The 14,248-nt window shown below is 56.9% G+C and overlaps 2 protein-coding genes across 2 annotated transcripts; one reads left to right on the top strand and one right to left on the bottom strand.

Moving 5' to 3' along the window:
* Positions 1-5,144: 5,144 nt before the first annotated feature.
* SGCA (sarcoglycan alpha) lies at positions 5,145-14,248 on the bottom strand. The gene is made up of 10 exons (XM_059996486.1): positions 14,212-14,248; positions 13,210-13,332; positions 12,952-13,106; positions 12,687-12,759; positions 12,146-12,344; positions 11,557-11,719; positions 10,447-10,655; positions 10,219-10,245; positions 5,596-5,788; positions 5,145-5,289 (listed from the first exon to the last, which is right to left on the bottom strand). Exons 1-9 carry the CDS (start codon positions 14,246-14,248, stop codon positions 5,608-5,610), a joined length of 1,167 nt encoding a protein of 388 aa, XP_059852469.1. The 3' UTR covers positions 5,145-5,289; positions 5,596-5,607.
* On the top strand, positions 8,972-9,496 carry LOC132414399 (histone H1.9-like). Its single transcript, XM_059996888.1, has one exon. It carries the CDS (start codon positions 8,972-8,974, stop codon positions 9,494-9,496), a length of 525 nt encoding a protein of 174 aa, XP_059852871.1.

Raw genomic sequence — 14,248 nt, 5'->3', positions numbered from 1 at the left:
TGGTGGTGGCAGAGCCCCGCTGTGCAGCCCCGCCTGTGTCATGTGGTTTGGGGCCAGAATGTGGTTGCAGAGTGTGTGCAGGACAGGAGGGGAGGGGGACAAAGGGGCCATTGTATCACATTCCCACCTCGAGCCCTCCTCCCCGCTGACATCACAGCTGCCCTAAATACAGCTGCCCAGACCCGCTGCCTGCACGGAGGCACAGCGTGGACTTCCCACCCTGCTGCTCCGTGGGCTCACACTTGCTTCTCTGTGAGGGAATGGTCATGCTCCTGCGGCTGATTTTTCAGTCAAATCCAGACCGAAAATTCTAGAAAGAGAGGAGGCTTCATTTGGATTTTTTACCTTTTTGCTCTCTCTCTCGGAATCGTGGGTCCATTTCGGGCTCGACCCCATCTCCTGGCAGGATTCTCTATAACCGAAACGTGGCGGATTTTCCCTCTTTTTTCTCCAGCTCCTTAACTGTCGGCTCCCCAGGTGCCCCCAAGACATTCCTAGGCAGAGCTGGCTGAGGTTGAGAGGGGCTTCCCTGCTGAGCGTGGGCGCCTCAGGCCAGGGGCACACAAGGCCCGGCGGGGCTGCATGTGGGGCTCTCAAAGCCAAGACCCACAGGAGGAGGGAGAGCGAGGTGGGTTCCCCCGGCCTCCCCTGAGCGGATGAGAATGCGCCCACCGACCTAGGAGTAAACTGCATCGGTGTCCAAAGGGGCCCTGTACCCGTGGGGGTGGGGGGACGGTGGGGGGTCTGTGTACGTGCGGACTGCTTCCACACACAGATGGCGACCTGAGGGATGGGCCTGGGCATTTGAGACGTGTGTACATAGGCATGACAGAGGGCACAGGAGAGTCTGTGTGACGAGGATGAAAGGGGGACAGTAGAGCAGAGAGGAGTGTGGGGGAAATGAGGAGAGGCTGGAGGGGTGGGGCACCATCCTCAAGTCCAGGGCCGCAGGGCTCTAGTGCGGGTGAGCAGCTGTGTCTCTGTGTCTCCTCCCAGGTGTGTGCTCCAGAGGGTACCCAATAGGGCTGAGAGATGTCCATGGATCAGGAAGCAAGACCCTGGAAGAAGGACGGCTCTTGTCTCAGAGGGTAATCAGGCCCTTACACACACAGAGGTCCAGTGCTTTGCGGAGGATGTGCATGGCAAGGCCCGGAGGGAGGTGAGTTTGGTCCACATGGGTGCTGGAGAGAGTGGGGTTTTCTCTGCGTAAGACAGTGGAGGAAAAGGAAAATGGGGTAGGGTGGGGACCAGAGCACATTTTAGAACAAGGAGGCCACATATTCAAGTGCTAGGTGACTTCACTGCTGTGAGGCAAAGGCCTGCCACTCCTCAAGGTTTCTGAAAGCTCTGACACATGCAGAGGCCTGGTGTGAGGAGGTGTTCTGGAAAGTGCCTGAGTTCTGGGTTTGGGTCGATCTGAAGTGGAGATACAGGAAGGACCATGAAAACAGCACTGCGGTGGTGGGATGAATTGGGAGATTGGGATTGACATATATATACACTAATATGTAGAAAATATTAACTAATAAGAACCTGCTGTATAAAAAAATAAATTTAATTTAAAAATTAAAAAAAGAAGAAAAGCACTGCCCGATAAAAATACAAAGTGAGGCACACACGTGATTTCTCATTTTCTAGCAGCCATATTAAAAATATAAAAAGAAACAGGGGATGTTAATTTTAATAAGATATTTTATTTAACCTAAGATAACCCCAAATATTATCATTTCATCAGTACATTTGCAGCACATCTCAGTTTAGAAGTCACATTTCAAATGCTCAGTGGCCACAGGTGGCCAGCAGCTGCCTTACCAGACAGAGCGGGATCGGACAGCAGGTCAGCGCCAATGAGCAGGTGAATTTCAAGCTCCGCCCTCATTCACAGGGAGAGCTTGAACTTTTCATAGAATGGAAATTGAGTGCATTTAATCCGGATCTTAGGGGACAGGGAGATCTCACAGACCTCTGGTTTTGGGGTGACCATGTGCATGTTGGTATGTCATAAAGTCTCCGTTCTCGGGAGCTGCCAGATGACAGGTACTCACCTAGTTCTCCCAAATTCTCCCAAAAGCCTCAAGACAGTTATAATTAATATCTATGAGTAAAATGTCAGAGCTGTGATTGGAACCCTGCTCCCTCTGGCTCCAAATCCCAGCAGATACACCAACGGAGCTCTCTATAACACGGGGTCTAAGTGTGTGCGTGCATCTATCTCAAGAATAAGGAAGAAGTGTGCAGGTGGGGGCTGAGGCCAGCTGTAGGGGTCCCTGTGTCCCCTGGTAGCAGAGGGCCTTCTCACCAATTTGAGAGGTGGTGAGCTACCATCTAGAGTCAGGTCATGCGCGAGGGCTGTGTTTGGGATACAGGTGGAGACGCTGGGTCCTGTGGGCATCGTGGGCGTGGCACTGGAGGCGATCAATTCTCAGGAGGGGAACACAACAGCTATTTGTCCTCGGCGGTGAGGGACTGGGGTGTGACTGCCAGGTGGAATCTTGCCCCCTTGCCCTCCCCGCGTGCTGCCAGCGTGGCTGGGAGCTGGGAGCCCAGGCACAGCTCTCTGTCCTCCGCAGTCACGCCATGCCCCCAGCCCCTGTCTGGGCCACTTCCTCCCGGCCAGCAGCCAGGCTCCCGTGTGCTCCTGGTAGCTGAGCTGGGAGGGAGGCGCTGCCAGGATCCCAAGGCAAAGTCGCGCAGCAAAGGGAAGCATGGCGCGGGCCTCGGACTCTCCCGTCCTGGCCAGCACAGGAAGAGCGCATAGGCCCAGGGTGGCAGCATGAGACTCGGAGAGGGCGGTCCCCTGCTCACGGGGTGGGGGGCAGGGAGGAGGGAGGAGCCACCCCAGACAGCCCGCTGACCGAGTGGAGCTTCCAATCTGAGCAGATTCTGTGCAGCTCCAGGTTTCAGCCAGATGAGGGGCCCCGGGGGAAGGAAATTGCACATGAGAAGTCGGAGAGCCCATGTGGTTGGGGCTTGTTACCTAAAGAGTTCTTCAGCCAACAAACGTTTATTGAGCACATACGCGGTGCGAGCTCGGAGCCTCTTCCTGCCTCCACAGATGCTTCTGGGATTAACTAACTAATGGGTGTGGGGTGGCCAGCAGGGAAGGGGGAGGCACCCACAAGATAACGGTAGAAACTTTGGCAATGGCCTTGCTCACCTCACCCCCTTTGCCCAGAGAGGAGCAGCAACCTCCTTAAGAGCTCGGAGTGGCCCAGACCTGATGGCTTCCCTTCACATTCCTTCCGAGCAACCTTCCTGAGTGCCTGCTGTGTGCGGGCGCTGCACCCCCTGGGGGCACACAGAATCCTGCCCTCCTGGAGCTTACATTCTAGGGCCAAAGCGGACCCCAACAAGGCGCTCCTACAGGGCACATCCTATGGGAGAGCACGGAGGCTGGGCAGAGGGCTCTCTCTGAGCAGGGGAAAGGCCTCTGTAAAGACCTGCCATTTGGGCAGAGGCCAGAATGACTGCACAAGGGGAAGTTGTGTGGACATGGGGACTGGGGGTCCCCGGCAGAGGGAAGAGCGAGTCGAAGGCCCTGAAACAGGGTTGTGTTAGAAGGCAGCGCGGCTGGGGCACACAAGCCGTGGGAGGGGTGGTGATGAGGTCAGGGGGTGGGCGGGTCTCTACGCCTGGCCAAGAGCGTAGATTAACTCTCGGTGTCACGGGAAGGCAGAGGAGAGTTGACAGCAGAGGGGCGAGACCCCCTGATTTTTCTTGTTAAAGGATGGGCCCAACTGGTGTTGGAGGCGAGACTGAAGGGGCAGGGAGGAGGCAGGGAGGCCACAGGGAGGCTGTTGTGGGGGTCCGCGGTGAGATCCTGGAGCTGGCCTGGGAAGGTCGTTGTGGAAGCCGTGAGATGTGGATGGATTCGGGACATTTTTTGAAGGTGGGGATTCTGGGAAGTGAGAGGAAGGAGAGCAACTTGGGGTCCTCGTGACCCCCTTGCCTATACATTTCTGAAGAGCGGGATGCAGTGTTCAGAAACTCGGCCTCCTCTGGGGTCCTTGGCTCTGGGGGCATCGCCATTAGACCGGGGGCTGCCCTGCCTGTTTCAGCCTCCCCTCAGCCCCCAGGTTGGGCCCTTGCCTCCAGGTGAGAGAAAACTCCCATGCATCCCCCCTACCTTCCCCCTCCACACACACACACACACACACACACACACACACACACACACACACGGGGAAAAGGGGTGATTAAGCATCAGCTCCAGGACAGCGGGTGGGGCCCAGCCCTAGTGTGAGGGGCGTAGAAAGGGGTGGCGAGGCCTCAGGGTGGGCTTGTCTGTGTTCTCTTTGAGCTGCCCCCGGCGTCAGGGGCCTGGGCCAAGAGGCCCTGCTTCTCCCTCCCCCTCCTTACCTGGGTCCCCTCTGGGGCTTAGTCCCTGGCCTGTCCTCCCCAGGGAGCATGAGATGTGAGACGGGATGTGCCCTGGCTGGTAGGGGCAGGGGTGGAGCCGGCCTGCTTTGGTTGCAGCCACCTGAGAAGAGCAAGCTGTGGCCGCTTCCTGGTCAGCCAGTCTCTCCAGGGCTCACGTGGGGACCAAGCTGAGCTGGTGACCCCAAGCTCAACAAGGGCTGTGCAGCGTCCTGTGGACCTCGACCCTGTCCCTGAGGAGCGCACCGGGAGGGGTCGCTGATCCGGGTCACTGATTCAGGGTCCTGCACCCCAACCCCCTCTCCATATCTAGGTTATGACTCCCAAAGGGACCTCCCCCCAGGAGATCTGGATGGGTGAGAGCCTGGATCTCCTGCTTCCAGAGCCCCTCAACCCTCCAGAAGGCGGCGTGGAGGTGGACATGCCAGGTTTGAAACCAAGCTCTGCCACTTGCCTGCTCTGTGACCTTGGGTAAGTCACTCATTGTCTCTCGGACTCAGTGTCCTTGTCTATAAAATGGGGATGGTGATCCAGGTATCCCTCGCCATTAGGTTCATGGGAGGATTAACATCAGGGCTGCATATGCAGGTCCTTCGCTCTTACTTTCAGAGGATTTGAGATACGGCCAAGTGCCAAGAGTCCAGAGGGCAAGGCGGCGGCTCCTGGCTCCCTCGAAGGGCTCCCTCAAGGCAGAAAGGGAAGCAGAGGCAATGAGGGCTGGGAAGGAGGCTGCTGAGAGGAAGGTACAGCAATAGATGAGCAGAACAGCAGGTTTTATTCTGGGCGACCTGATCCCAGATACCCTCAGCCCATCCCATCCCATCCTCATCTCTCTGCTTATTCCAAGCCTGGGGTCCACTGGGACAGGAGCTGGAGTCGGAAGGAAGGATGTGGCCATGGGTCGTGGCTGCTCTGTGCGTGGGGAGAGAAGGGAGGATGAGGCCAGGGTTGGAACTGGAGCGGCAAAGAGAAGAGAGGGTGGGGGTCTGCGAGGACCAGGCCCCGGTTCTCCTGCCTTCCCCACCCTGACCCTCTGAGTCCAAGTGCTTGGCACTGGGGCCCACACACCTGGCACTGCTGAGCACCCCCCACCACTGCCTCGGAGGGGCAGACAGGTCTGTGTGCCCTTTCCCATCCGCCCCCCTCACCTGCCCCAGCCTTGAGACGGAGGCCACCTTACTCCCAGAAAAGAGGCTGGCACTGCCCAGCCGGACCCACCTGTGTGGGCCCTCAGTGCTGGTCCAGGATGAGGGGCACCCGGGCGCTGTCCACTTGCGGGGGCAGCCGCTCGCCTGTGCGCACATTGAACATGGGCAGGGTTGAGAGTGGCCGGGGCACCTCTCGGCTAGCTGCCATCTGTCGCAGCTCCTCTGTATTCCCACGGATGGTGCAATGGTGGACCATCTGGATACTGGGGACACAGGGCCAGCAGAATCATCAGCTCTGGGAGTCAGCACCCACTTTGGGGTCCAGCCTGGCATTATCTCTGAGCCACCCTGAAGTCTTCCCCACCTACAATGTGTGGGGAGACACACACGGGATGGGTGGGGGAGGACAAACAGGAAGTTCTATGGTGTCAGCTTAGTGTCCAGTGGCTGAGGCATGGGGTCTGGGTGCAGACATCCTGGATTCAAAGCTGTGTGTCCTTTGAAAGCTGCTTAACCACTCTGTGCTTCAGTTTCCTCAACTGTAAAGTGGGGATAATAATAGAACCTACCTCCTAGGATTGTTTTGGAGATGAAATGAGAAAATGCAGGCTGGGTGTTTAGAAAAGTGCCTGGCACATGGTAAGAGTTCCTAAGATACTAAGACATGAATAGATACCTACAGTGGTATTTATTACCAGAAGCCAGTGTTTGCTGGGCTCTATATTGTTTTTATATTCTGATGGTGATCCCCTGTGTCCCTTCTGGCAATCAGTTCCCTCTTCTAATATTCTCTCCCAGCACCGAACCTCCCTCCCCTCCCCGTCATCCCCATCTTAGTCTGGCAAATCTACCTCCTTCACCTTTTCCTAGATTTGCCCAAGTTCTTTCCTGCTGGGCTTTGACTGCCTATATTTTGGACCCTCAGACCTGGGCTCCACTCCCTCTGTAACTTGACCCCCTCCCACCCTGCCCCAGGCTGTCCCCAGCATTGCTTAGCTCCAGACACACACAGAGTCTTGCTTCCTGTCTGTGTTTCGGACCAAGGCTCCTTGAGGCTGGAATGAGGTCCCACCCTCACCGGACTGGAAGCCCCAGCAGCGCCCAAAGGACTGACTACCACCCCCTTTAGTAAGTCCTACCTGAGCTCTAGCTCCAGTTTCCCCTAAGAAGGCTGAGCCTTCTTCTCATCTGACGTTCTCATGGGCTTGCTTTCTGCTGTCCAGGAGCAACTTCAGTTCGTTTTGAGAAGTAGGGTAGGGCAGCACAGTGGTTAAGCATGAGAACCTGCTTTGGGTCTGAGTGTGAGTTCCACTGCTTACTGGCTGTGTTACCCTGTGTAAGTTACTTAACCTCTCTGTGTCACCATTTCCTCGACTGTAATGCAGTTGTTGTATGAATTAAGTGAGTTGATGCAGAAAAACATTTACATCTACTAGTCAGCGTGCAGCAAAAGATAGCTATTATTGTGGGGAGACTTCCATGGCTATTATTATCGTTGGTGCTGTTTTATTGTAGTAGGCCCACTGATAAACTTGGCCTCCGGTGGAAAGATGTTTCCGAGCCCTTTTACATGAACCCACCCACATTTGTGGGCTCAGCCTGGAGACCTTTTCCCAGACTACCTGGTTGCTGGGTCAGACAAACAACAGGGACTTTTCAGTACAGACAATAAGAACTGGTTTTCTTAAAGGGGTGGGGGCCCCAGGCAGGGTGGAAGCAATCCTACTTACTGCTGGATTACTGATCAAATCTGGGAGGAGGAAATGATCCCTACCCATGCCCGTGTCTCAAGTCGTGGACACAGACTCCAGCTAGAGCCTGAGAGATCAGACTACAGAAAAGTTTTTCTAGCTTCCTACTGAATGTGCCGGGGAGGGTCAAGATGAGCTATTGAGTCTGGAATTTGGCAAGCAGAGTTGTCCAAAACACAAGTTTCCATTAGCAGGCAAGGGGAGGCTGAGAGGGGACGGGAGCAGGAAGCGTGTGGCAGCGGAGGCAGCCTGGCAGGTAATGATCCCTCCGGTGGGGGAGGCCTTAGTTGATGGGCCTCCTCCCCAATCCCAGCCCCACATCTGGGTCTCATTACTCTAGTAACACACACAGGTGGAAAAACGTTCTGCGGACAGTTTTCCAGAGCAGCAGCAGAAGTCAGACCCGCGGTGCCCTCCTCCGCAGTCCTTCCACATCAGCACTTGGGCAGAAAAACCAACTGGCAGGCATTCTCCCTCTCCACACACACACACACACACACACACACACACACACACACGCATGCACGCACAGCCCCTTGAGCCCTGATTCTGACACACAGATCACAGGAGGGGGTCATTGGGCTGGAGGTTGGGCTAGAGGATGTTCTGACCAATAAAATCTGACGTAGGTGAAAAACAGGCAGCAGAATCACAATTTTGGATCATTTGAAAAATGAACCTGAACAGGCAGAAAGAAAAAAAAATAGAATTTTGTAGAAATAAATCAACACAAAATCCAAACCAACAAGGGCTGATACCGCGCGCGCAAACACACAGGGTAAAATTGGTTATTGACTCGAAACTGATGGAGGAAGCATAGTTTCCTGACACCAGCAGAGCTAGAAAGTTGACCCAGGAAAGGCAGACCTGGTGGAAGTAACTGGCCAGAAGAGAATCCCCGCAGTGGCAGGAGACGACACTCATCAAGTTTGGCACAGGCCCCCAAATTGAGAAATAAAATCCTCCTTGTAAAATTTACATAGAAAATCACTGATCCCAGTGGGGGAAAATTCTACCAAATGAAAATGAAAGCAGAAAAAAAAGCAAATCTTTTTCATTGCTTTGTGTAAAAAGTTGATCAAGGAATTAAATCGACTTCGATAGATCAAGGGATTACATTGATGTTCACTCAGGAACATTTATTCCCCATAAAAATTCAAAAATGTTGGTATAATTCCGATTCTAAAAATGTATTGTTTAACCCAATGGATTTATATGGTGGGGTCAAAATGGGGGGGTTAAGGCGCCCTAGAGTCAGCTGGCGAGAACATACACACCCCGTGGGTCCACCTGCTTGGCTCACTCGGCCACAGCCCTTCTCCCCAGGCTCCCTGGCACGTCAGATGCCCACACTACCTGGCGTCTGCCCCACCCAGGGGGGAACAACGGGGCTCCTGTGACCCTCACAAGATTCTGGTGACCTCACAATGCTCCCCTGAGGTCACCACAGGGATAACCTTACCACCCTCTGCACCTGAGGCACAGCTCTGCTGAGGCCAGCGTGGGTGACCATCCTTAGCCCTCCTTCTGGCCACCCAGGGAGGGCAAGGCTCCGGCCAGAGCCCTACAGGGAAGCCTCTGAGGGAACCAGGAACTGGGACGCACCTCCTCCACCGAGGAGTAACTCAGGGGAGACTTCCAGCCACCATCCTGGAGGTCCTCGCACCCAGTTCCCTTCACGGGCCCCAGGAAGAGATGAAGAAAGACACTTCGCTGCCACCCCCATCTGGGCCCTTGGCCTCAAACAGTGCCCTGGGTGCAGTCCAGCAGGCCAGCACGTCCGGACTCCCGAGCAAGAGAGGGACTGGGTGCCACGCCTCCTCCAAAACCCACCGGAAGCCCAACATATCCAAAGTGATCCTGGGGGTCATGGCGAGCAAGGGGGCGCGCAAGCGCGTGTCCCTGGCTACCCTGAGGAAGGCCGTCGGCACCAGCGGCTACATGACCCGCAGCGCCTGGCGCTTCAAGCGAGCACTCAAGAGGCTGGTGGACAAGGGCATACTCAAGCAGGTGACAGGCAAGGGGGCCACAGGCTCCGTCTTCATGGCCAGCAAGCATGCCTCCAAGTTCAAGCCCAAGGCAAAGAGACGGCAACGGCAGCGGCAGTGGCAGTCGGGGCAGCGCCGGCCTGGGCAGCGCCGGTTGCCCATGGGCTCCAAGCAGGGGCACAAGAAGCTCGCCAAGGGGGTTCGCAGGGTGGCCAAATGCTGCCACAGTTAACCAGGAAGGCTGGGCAAGCAGGGAGGGCTGCCAGGCCCGCCACAGGCTCAGTGCAGTGGGGATAAAAGGAGCTTAACATTTCACACCTGCCTCCTGGAATCTCTGGGGTTCAAGGGAGAGGGACAGAAAGAGGTCTGGAGGCACAGAGGACAGGTAAGGCCATGGGTGGGGAAAACCTGGGCAAAATAAGAGTGAGATAGATTTGGGAAGGGCTGGAAGGATTGAAAGCACCCAGATATTAGCTGGTCCAACCGCATCATCTTGCAGGTGAAGAAACTGAGGCCAGAAAGAGTCACAGTAACTGTGTGGCAGAAAGCAGCCTAGAACCCAAGTGTCTGACTCCCAGCGAACCGTGGTTGTGTGTGTGTGTGTGTGTGTGTGTGTGTGTGTGTGTGCGCGCGCACGCGCTGGAAGCCTTTTAAGTTGCTTTCTAAAGTTGCTTCTCAAGCCCTTTCTCCCAGGGTGGCAGCAGATCCCTGAAGCTTGGCTAGGTCCCCTCTCCTGTCCCACTTTAGGCTCCTCCATGGAGACCAGAAAATGAGAAAACCAAGCCAGGACAGGTCGGGCCCAGTGCCCAACCAGCCGAGGGCTGGAGCGCACAGGCCGAGGGTAGCTTCATCATCCCAGAGTAATTTGGTTTGTCTGCTGCTCATGGAGGTTGGAGGGTCCAGCCTGCTAGTCTAGGAGACCTCCCACCCAGCCCCCAGATTTCCCCTACTCACTCAGAGGTGGCCAGGTCTCTCTTCAACCTGGAAAAACAAGGGAGGGGATTAGCTATTATCCACAACCCCTCCCGGTGCCAGGCCAGGCAAGGGGCCCTTCCTCCCTTCCTGGCTGAGGACTCTGCTCCCTGAGGGATCTGGGTCCCCACGTGGCACCAGTGCCACAAGGAATCCCACAACGTGAGCACCAGCCCCAGTGCCCTCCCTGCCCTCAGCCCCCACACTCACCGTCCCTCCCGCCGGCAGCACATAACGTAGGCCAGGAGCAGGGTGAGCAGTAGGGCCACCAGCAGGGGCACCAGGAGGGTGACCAGTGCATCGGTCAGGAATTCTCGGGCTGTGGCCTCGGTGGGTGGGCAGAAGAACGGGTCGTGCTCCAGGATCCCATCACCTGGCGTGGGTACCTCATCTGCCGGCTCTGGCACTGACTTGTCCACCTGCTCAGAGAGCCCAGGGCTGACCCAGGAGTGGATGGCCAGACACAGAGAACCTCAGGGCGCAGGGCAGGAGTTCTGGGGCCAACCTGCTCCATGCAACTGCAGGGATTCCTCCTGCCTGGCCTCCCCCAGCTCATGTGACCGAGCAGAACAAGCACTGGTCTAGGTGCCAGGAAAGAAATTCTAGGAGAGGCAGGACCGCACAACGGTTAGAGCACAGCTCTCATGTCTGACTGCCTGGGTTTGAATCCTGTTTCAGACAAGTGCTATGCTGCAATGACTTACCCCTAGGTGCCTCGGTTTTCTCATCTGTAAAGTAGGGACGCTAATAGTGGTACCTGTCTCCTGGGTGGTTGTGAGGATAAAACATGTTGATTGCATAGTGCATTGCCCATGGCAGGTGCTCAAGAATGTTGATTACCAGTTCCTGCCTGTGCTGTCGGTCAAGTCACAGGAAGGGTTCCTAGCCCTGGGAATAAGGTCTCTAGGGACCCTAGACCCCTCAGCTCAATAACCCAAAGAGCAGTAGTGAGCATCTTTGGTTTATAACATGGGGGTGAGAGCTATCTGTCCCTTATTTTAGGCCAATTTGCCGTGACACCTTAGAGGAAAATAGAGCTGTCACACAGAGGCCCCAGGTGGAGAAAGGAGTTTGGAACCATCCTGCGGGAGTGATTGTTCTAGCTGTTCCAGTTGGGCACAGCTGGGGCTCCAGGAGCGGGTGATCCCTTGTCTGGATCATGGGCTCTGTTGCCCTCTTGTGGAAGAAGGTAGAACATGTGTGTGCGCACGCGCGCGAGTAGATAATTGAAGAAACGGAAATGGGATGGGATGGGGATGGAGGAGACCGTGATGGGGGCCATGCCCCGCCCCCACCCCTAGAACCAGAGTCCCTCCTCACCAACAACACGTTGCACCAGTCAACTCGGAAGTGAGGTGCCAAGGTGTCATAGCAGGACAGCAGTGGAGGCTGGCCCTGGGCACAGCGAGCTTGGCTGTCCGGGGATGCCACCATCTTCAGGCAGGTGGAGAAGGGTGAGGAAGAGCCCACCTTGATGTATACCCTGGGCCCAGACAGAAACCACTATCAGAAAATTGGGGGTATCACTGGGCACTGGAGATTTGAGGGTTATGGTCACCCTGAGATCTGGGGTTATGGTGAGAGTACACAGAGCAGCCATCTTCTGGGGCCTTGGCCCCCAGGAATGTCCTTTGATGGATGGATCTATCATGTCCTTATGGGCACCAGGAAGTGCAGAGTTCAGGGTAACTAGGGTTTGGGCCCAGGAAGGGCAAGAGGGAGGAGATGAGGGGGTGGCCAGAAGGAAGTGGACAGGGATGTGATGCTGGGAAGTAAAGATGCGCACGGTGAGCGTGCAAGTGGTAAAGCCCCACTTGGAAGTTAGGGAGACCCATGTTCTATGCCCACCACCTAGACAAAAGGCAAGCTGCCCCCTCCTCCAGGAAGTCCTCCTGGGCTGCATGCCTACCCTTCCTTGCGGCCCTCGATAGGAAGGGGAACTCGGCCCCCACGGTCCAAGGCAGAGGTGATGTTGAGCAGCTGGAGTTCCCCTGGCTCCCAGAGCCCCCCCAAGGCTGTGAGGAAACGGCCGGCAGGTGTCGAGGGCAGCACCTCCTCTACATCATGGCTGCGCACCAGGAACTCAGCCTGGTATGGTAGCAGGGGGCCTGGGAGGGCCAGGTGGGCACCTTAGGCCGCACCCAGCCCCCAGCCCTGCGTGGATCCTTCCTAAGCCTCCCCCCATCCAAGCTGGTCCCCGTGTCCCCTCAGCTCCCTTCCTTCCTCCCTAATACCCCCTATATCACAGACCTCAAACGCCCTTCCTCCACACCCACAGCCTCAATTACTCACCCAAGCCTCCACCGTCTATCAGCAGAGCGGCCGAGAATACAACTCCAGAGTCTTTCCAGGGTGCCCTGCTCCCCACTACTCACTCTACACCCGCCTTCCAGGGGAGATCCCCCAAGACTGGCATTGGTGGGGTAGGGGTGGGGCGGGGCTGGCGGTACCTTCTGGGTCTCCAATCAACAGCACCAGCCTATGCCGGGTGGTGTCAAAGCTGTCCCGATTGTAGGCTGTGACCTGGAGGATGGGGTAGAGGGCTGAGAGGTGGGGTTAGGAGAGAACCTAACCCCTAACCCCGGGCGGTGCGGCTGGGCCTGGCGGGAGAAGACTGAGATAGCCCACCAAATTAGAGGCATGTGAGTCACGTAGATGAGTGAACGCCGGGTCCCTGTTGCAAGCGACACAGCCCACTGGGGCCCCTACTGGTACCTCGATGACCTGGCGTCCGCGATCTGCTGGGGTGGGGGCGCCATAGAGAAAGCCAGGCTGGTGGGGGCCGCGCTGGGCGTAGCGGAGCCACCTGGGCAGGTCTGGGTGTCCCTGGAGGTGGGCGTGGTAGGTGATAGGGACGGTGGCTGGGACAGCTGGCGGAAGGGAGGAGAGGGGATTGGAGACACAAGAGGAGCCTTCACCAGCCCTGGGCCAGGCGCCCCCAGCCCACCCCGGTGCCCCTCAGGCCCCTCTCACAGACGACGAGCTCAGGAAGGTGCAGGAAGTTTTCGCGATCCAGGGTGTGTACAAAGACGCGGCCCACGAGCGGGTGCAGGGTGGTCTGCTGGGCCTCGGTGCGCCCCAGCCCTGCCAGGAGACCTGTGGGGACCCACGACCCCCAGACACACGGCCCAGCCTCAGTCCTGGCCAGGGAATAAGGTCCCCTTTTCCACCAGCCCCTAGTGGCCCTGAGGGAGTGGAGACATGTGTGAGAGGAGGCAGATGGATTTGCTGGCTCCCAGGCAGGATGGGTTGGGGCCCTGGCTGTGCCGCACACTTTAATCAGTGACAAGACCCAGACCTTAGTTTGCTTTGGATTCACGGAAGCCCCTCACTCCTCATTTTAGGTCTCCATTGAGGGTCACAATGGGCAGGGACTGATGTCTGGCTGAAAGGGGTGTGGGGTGTGTGAGTGTGTGTCTGTGTGTGCGAGTGTGTGTGTGTGTTAAGAGCACTTGGAAAAGACCCCCAAGCTGACTGTGGGAGGCTGGAGGGGGTAGGAGGGAGGGAGAGGTAAGGACCCCTCGGAGGAGGCAGGTAGCCATTCTGGGGCCTCCACCCACCTCCCCTAATATACAGAGGGGAGAGGGCCCACACTGGAGGCCACTAGGAGCTGAGCAAAGGGGAGCCTGAGCCCAGAGCCCCAGGGAGAGGACCTGCCCCAGTGACCCTCACACTCTCCCAGGGCCAAATTTAGCCTGGACCCAGAAAGAAGCCAGCCCATTAAAGGGCCCATGGCGCTCTGGGCCTGTGCAGTTAGGCCCAGCCTAGCCTAGGACACCTTGCCCCTCAGAGTTCCCAGCCAGCACCCCATATCGCAGCTCCCAGCCCCAGTTCCCTAGAGCCCCATGGGCTGTGGAATTTACACCCCAAAGTCCCTGTGGCCCTTGCCTCACCCCGACCCCCAACCCCTCCCCTGAGGAACTTCTCACCTCCCCCCCAACCTGGACCTCTCCCCTGAAGAAGACCCCAACTTACCCACAAGGAGAGAAATCCAGATTAGCACTGCTGCCAT

Source organism: Delphinus delphis, chromosome 19 (assembly GCF_949987515.2).
Source record: "Delphinus delphis chromosome 19, mDelDel1.2, whole genome shotgun sequence".
Taxonomy (NCBI): Eukaryota; Metazoa; Chordata; class Mammalia; order Artiodactyla; family Delphinidae; genus Delphinus; species Delphinus delphis.
The sequence above is the reverse complement of the archived record's forward strand: the minus strand, read 5'-3'. Positions and strand labels throughout refer to the sequence as shown.

Coding starts and splice junctions, on each gene's coding strand:
- LOC132414399 (XM_059996888.1), top strand. CDS start 8,972: ATGAAGAAAGACACTTCGCTGCCACCCCCATCTGGGCCCTTGGCCTCA.
- SGCA (XM_059996486.1), bottom strand. CDS start 14,248: ATGGCAGCAGTGCTAATCTGGATTTCTCTCCTTGTGG. Junction 13,333..14,211: donor CTGGATTTCTCTCCTTGTGG/GTAAGTTGGGGT, acceptor GGGTCCCCACAG/GTCTCCTGGCAGGGCTGGGG. Junction 10,246..10,446: donor TGCTGCCGGCGGGAGGGACG/GTGAGTGTGGGG, acceptor TTGTTTTTCCAG/GTTGAAGAGAGACCTGGCCA.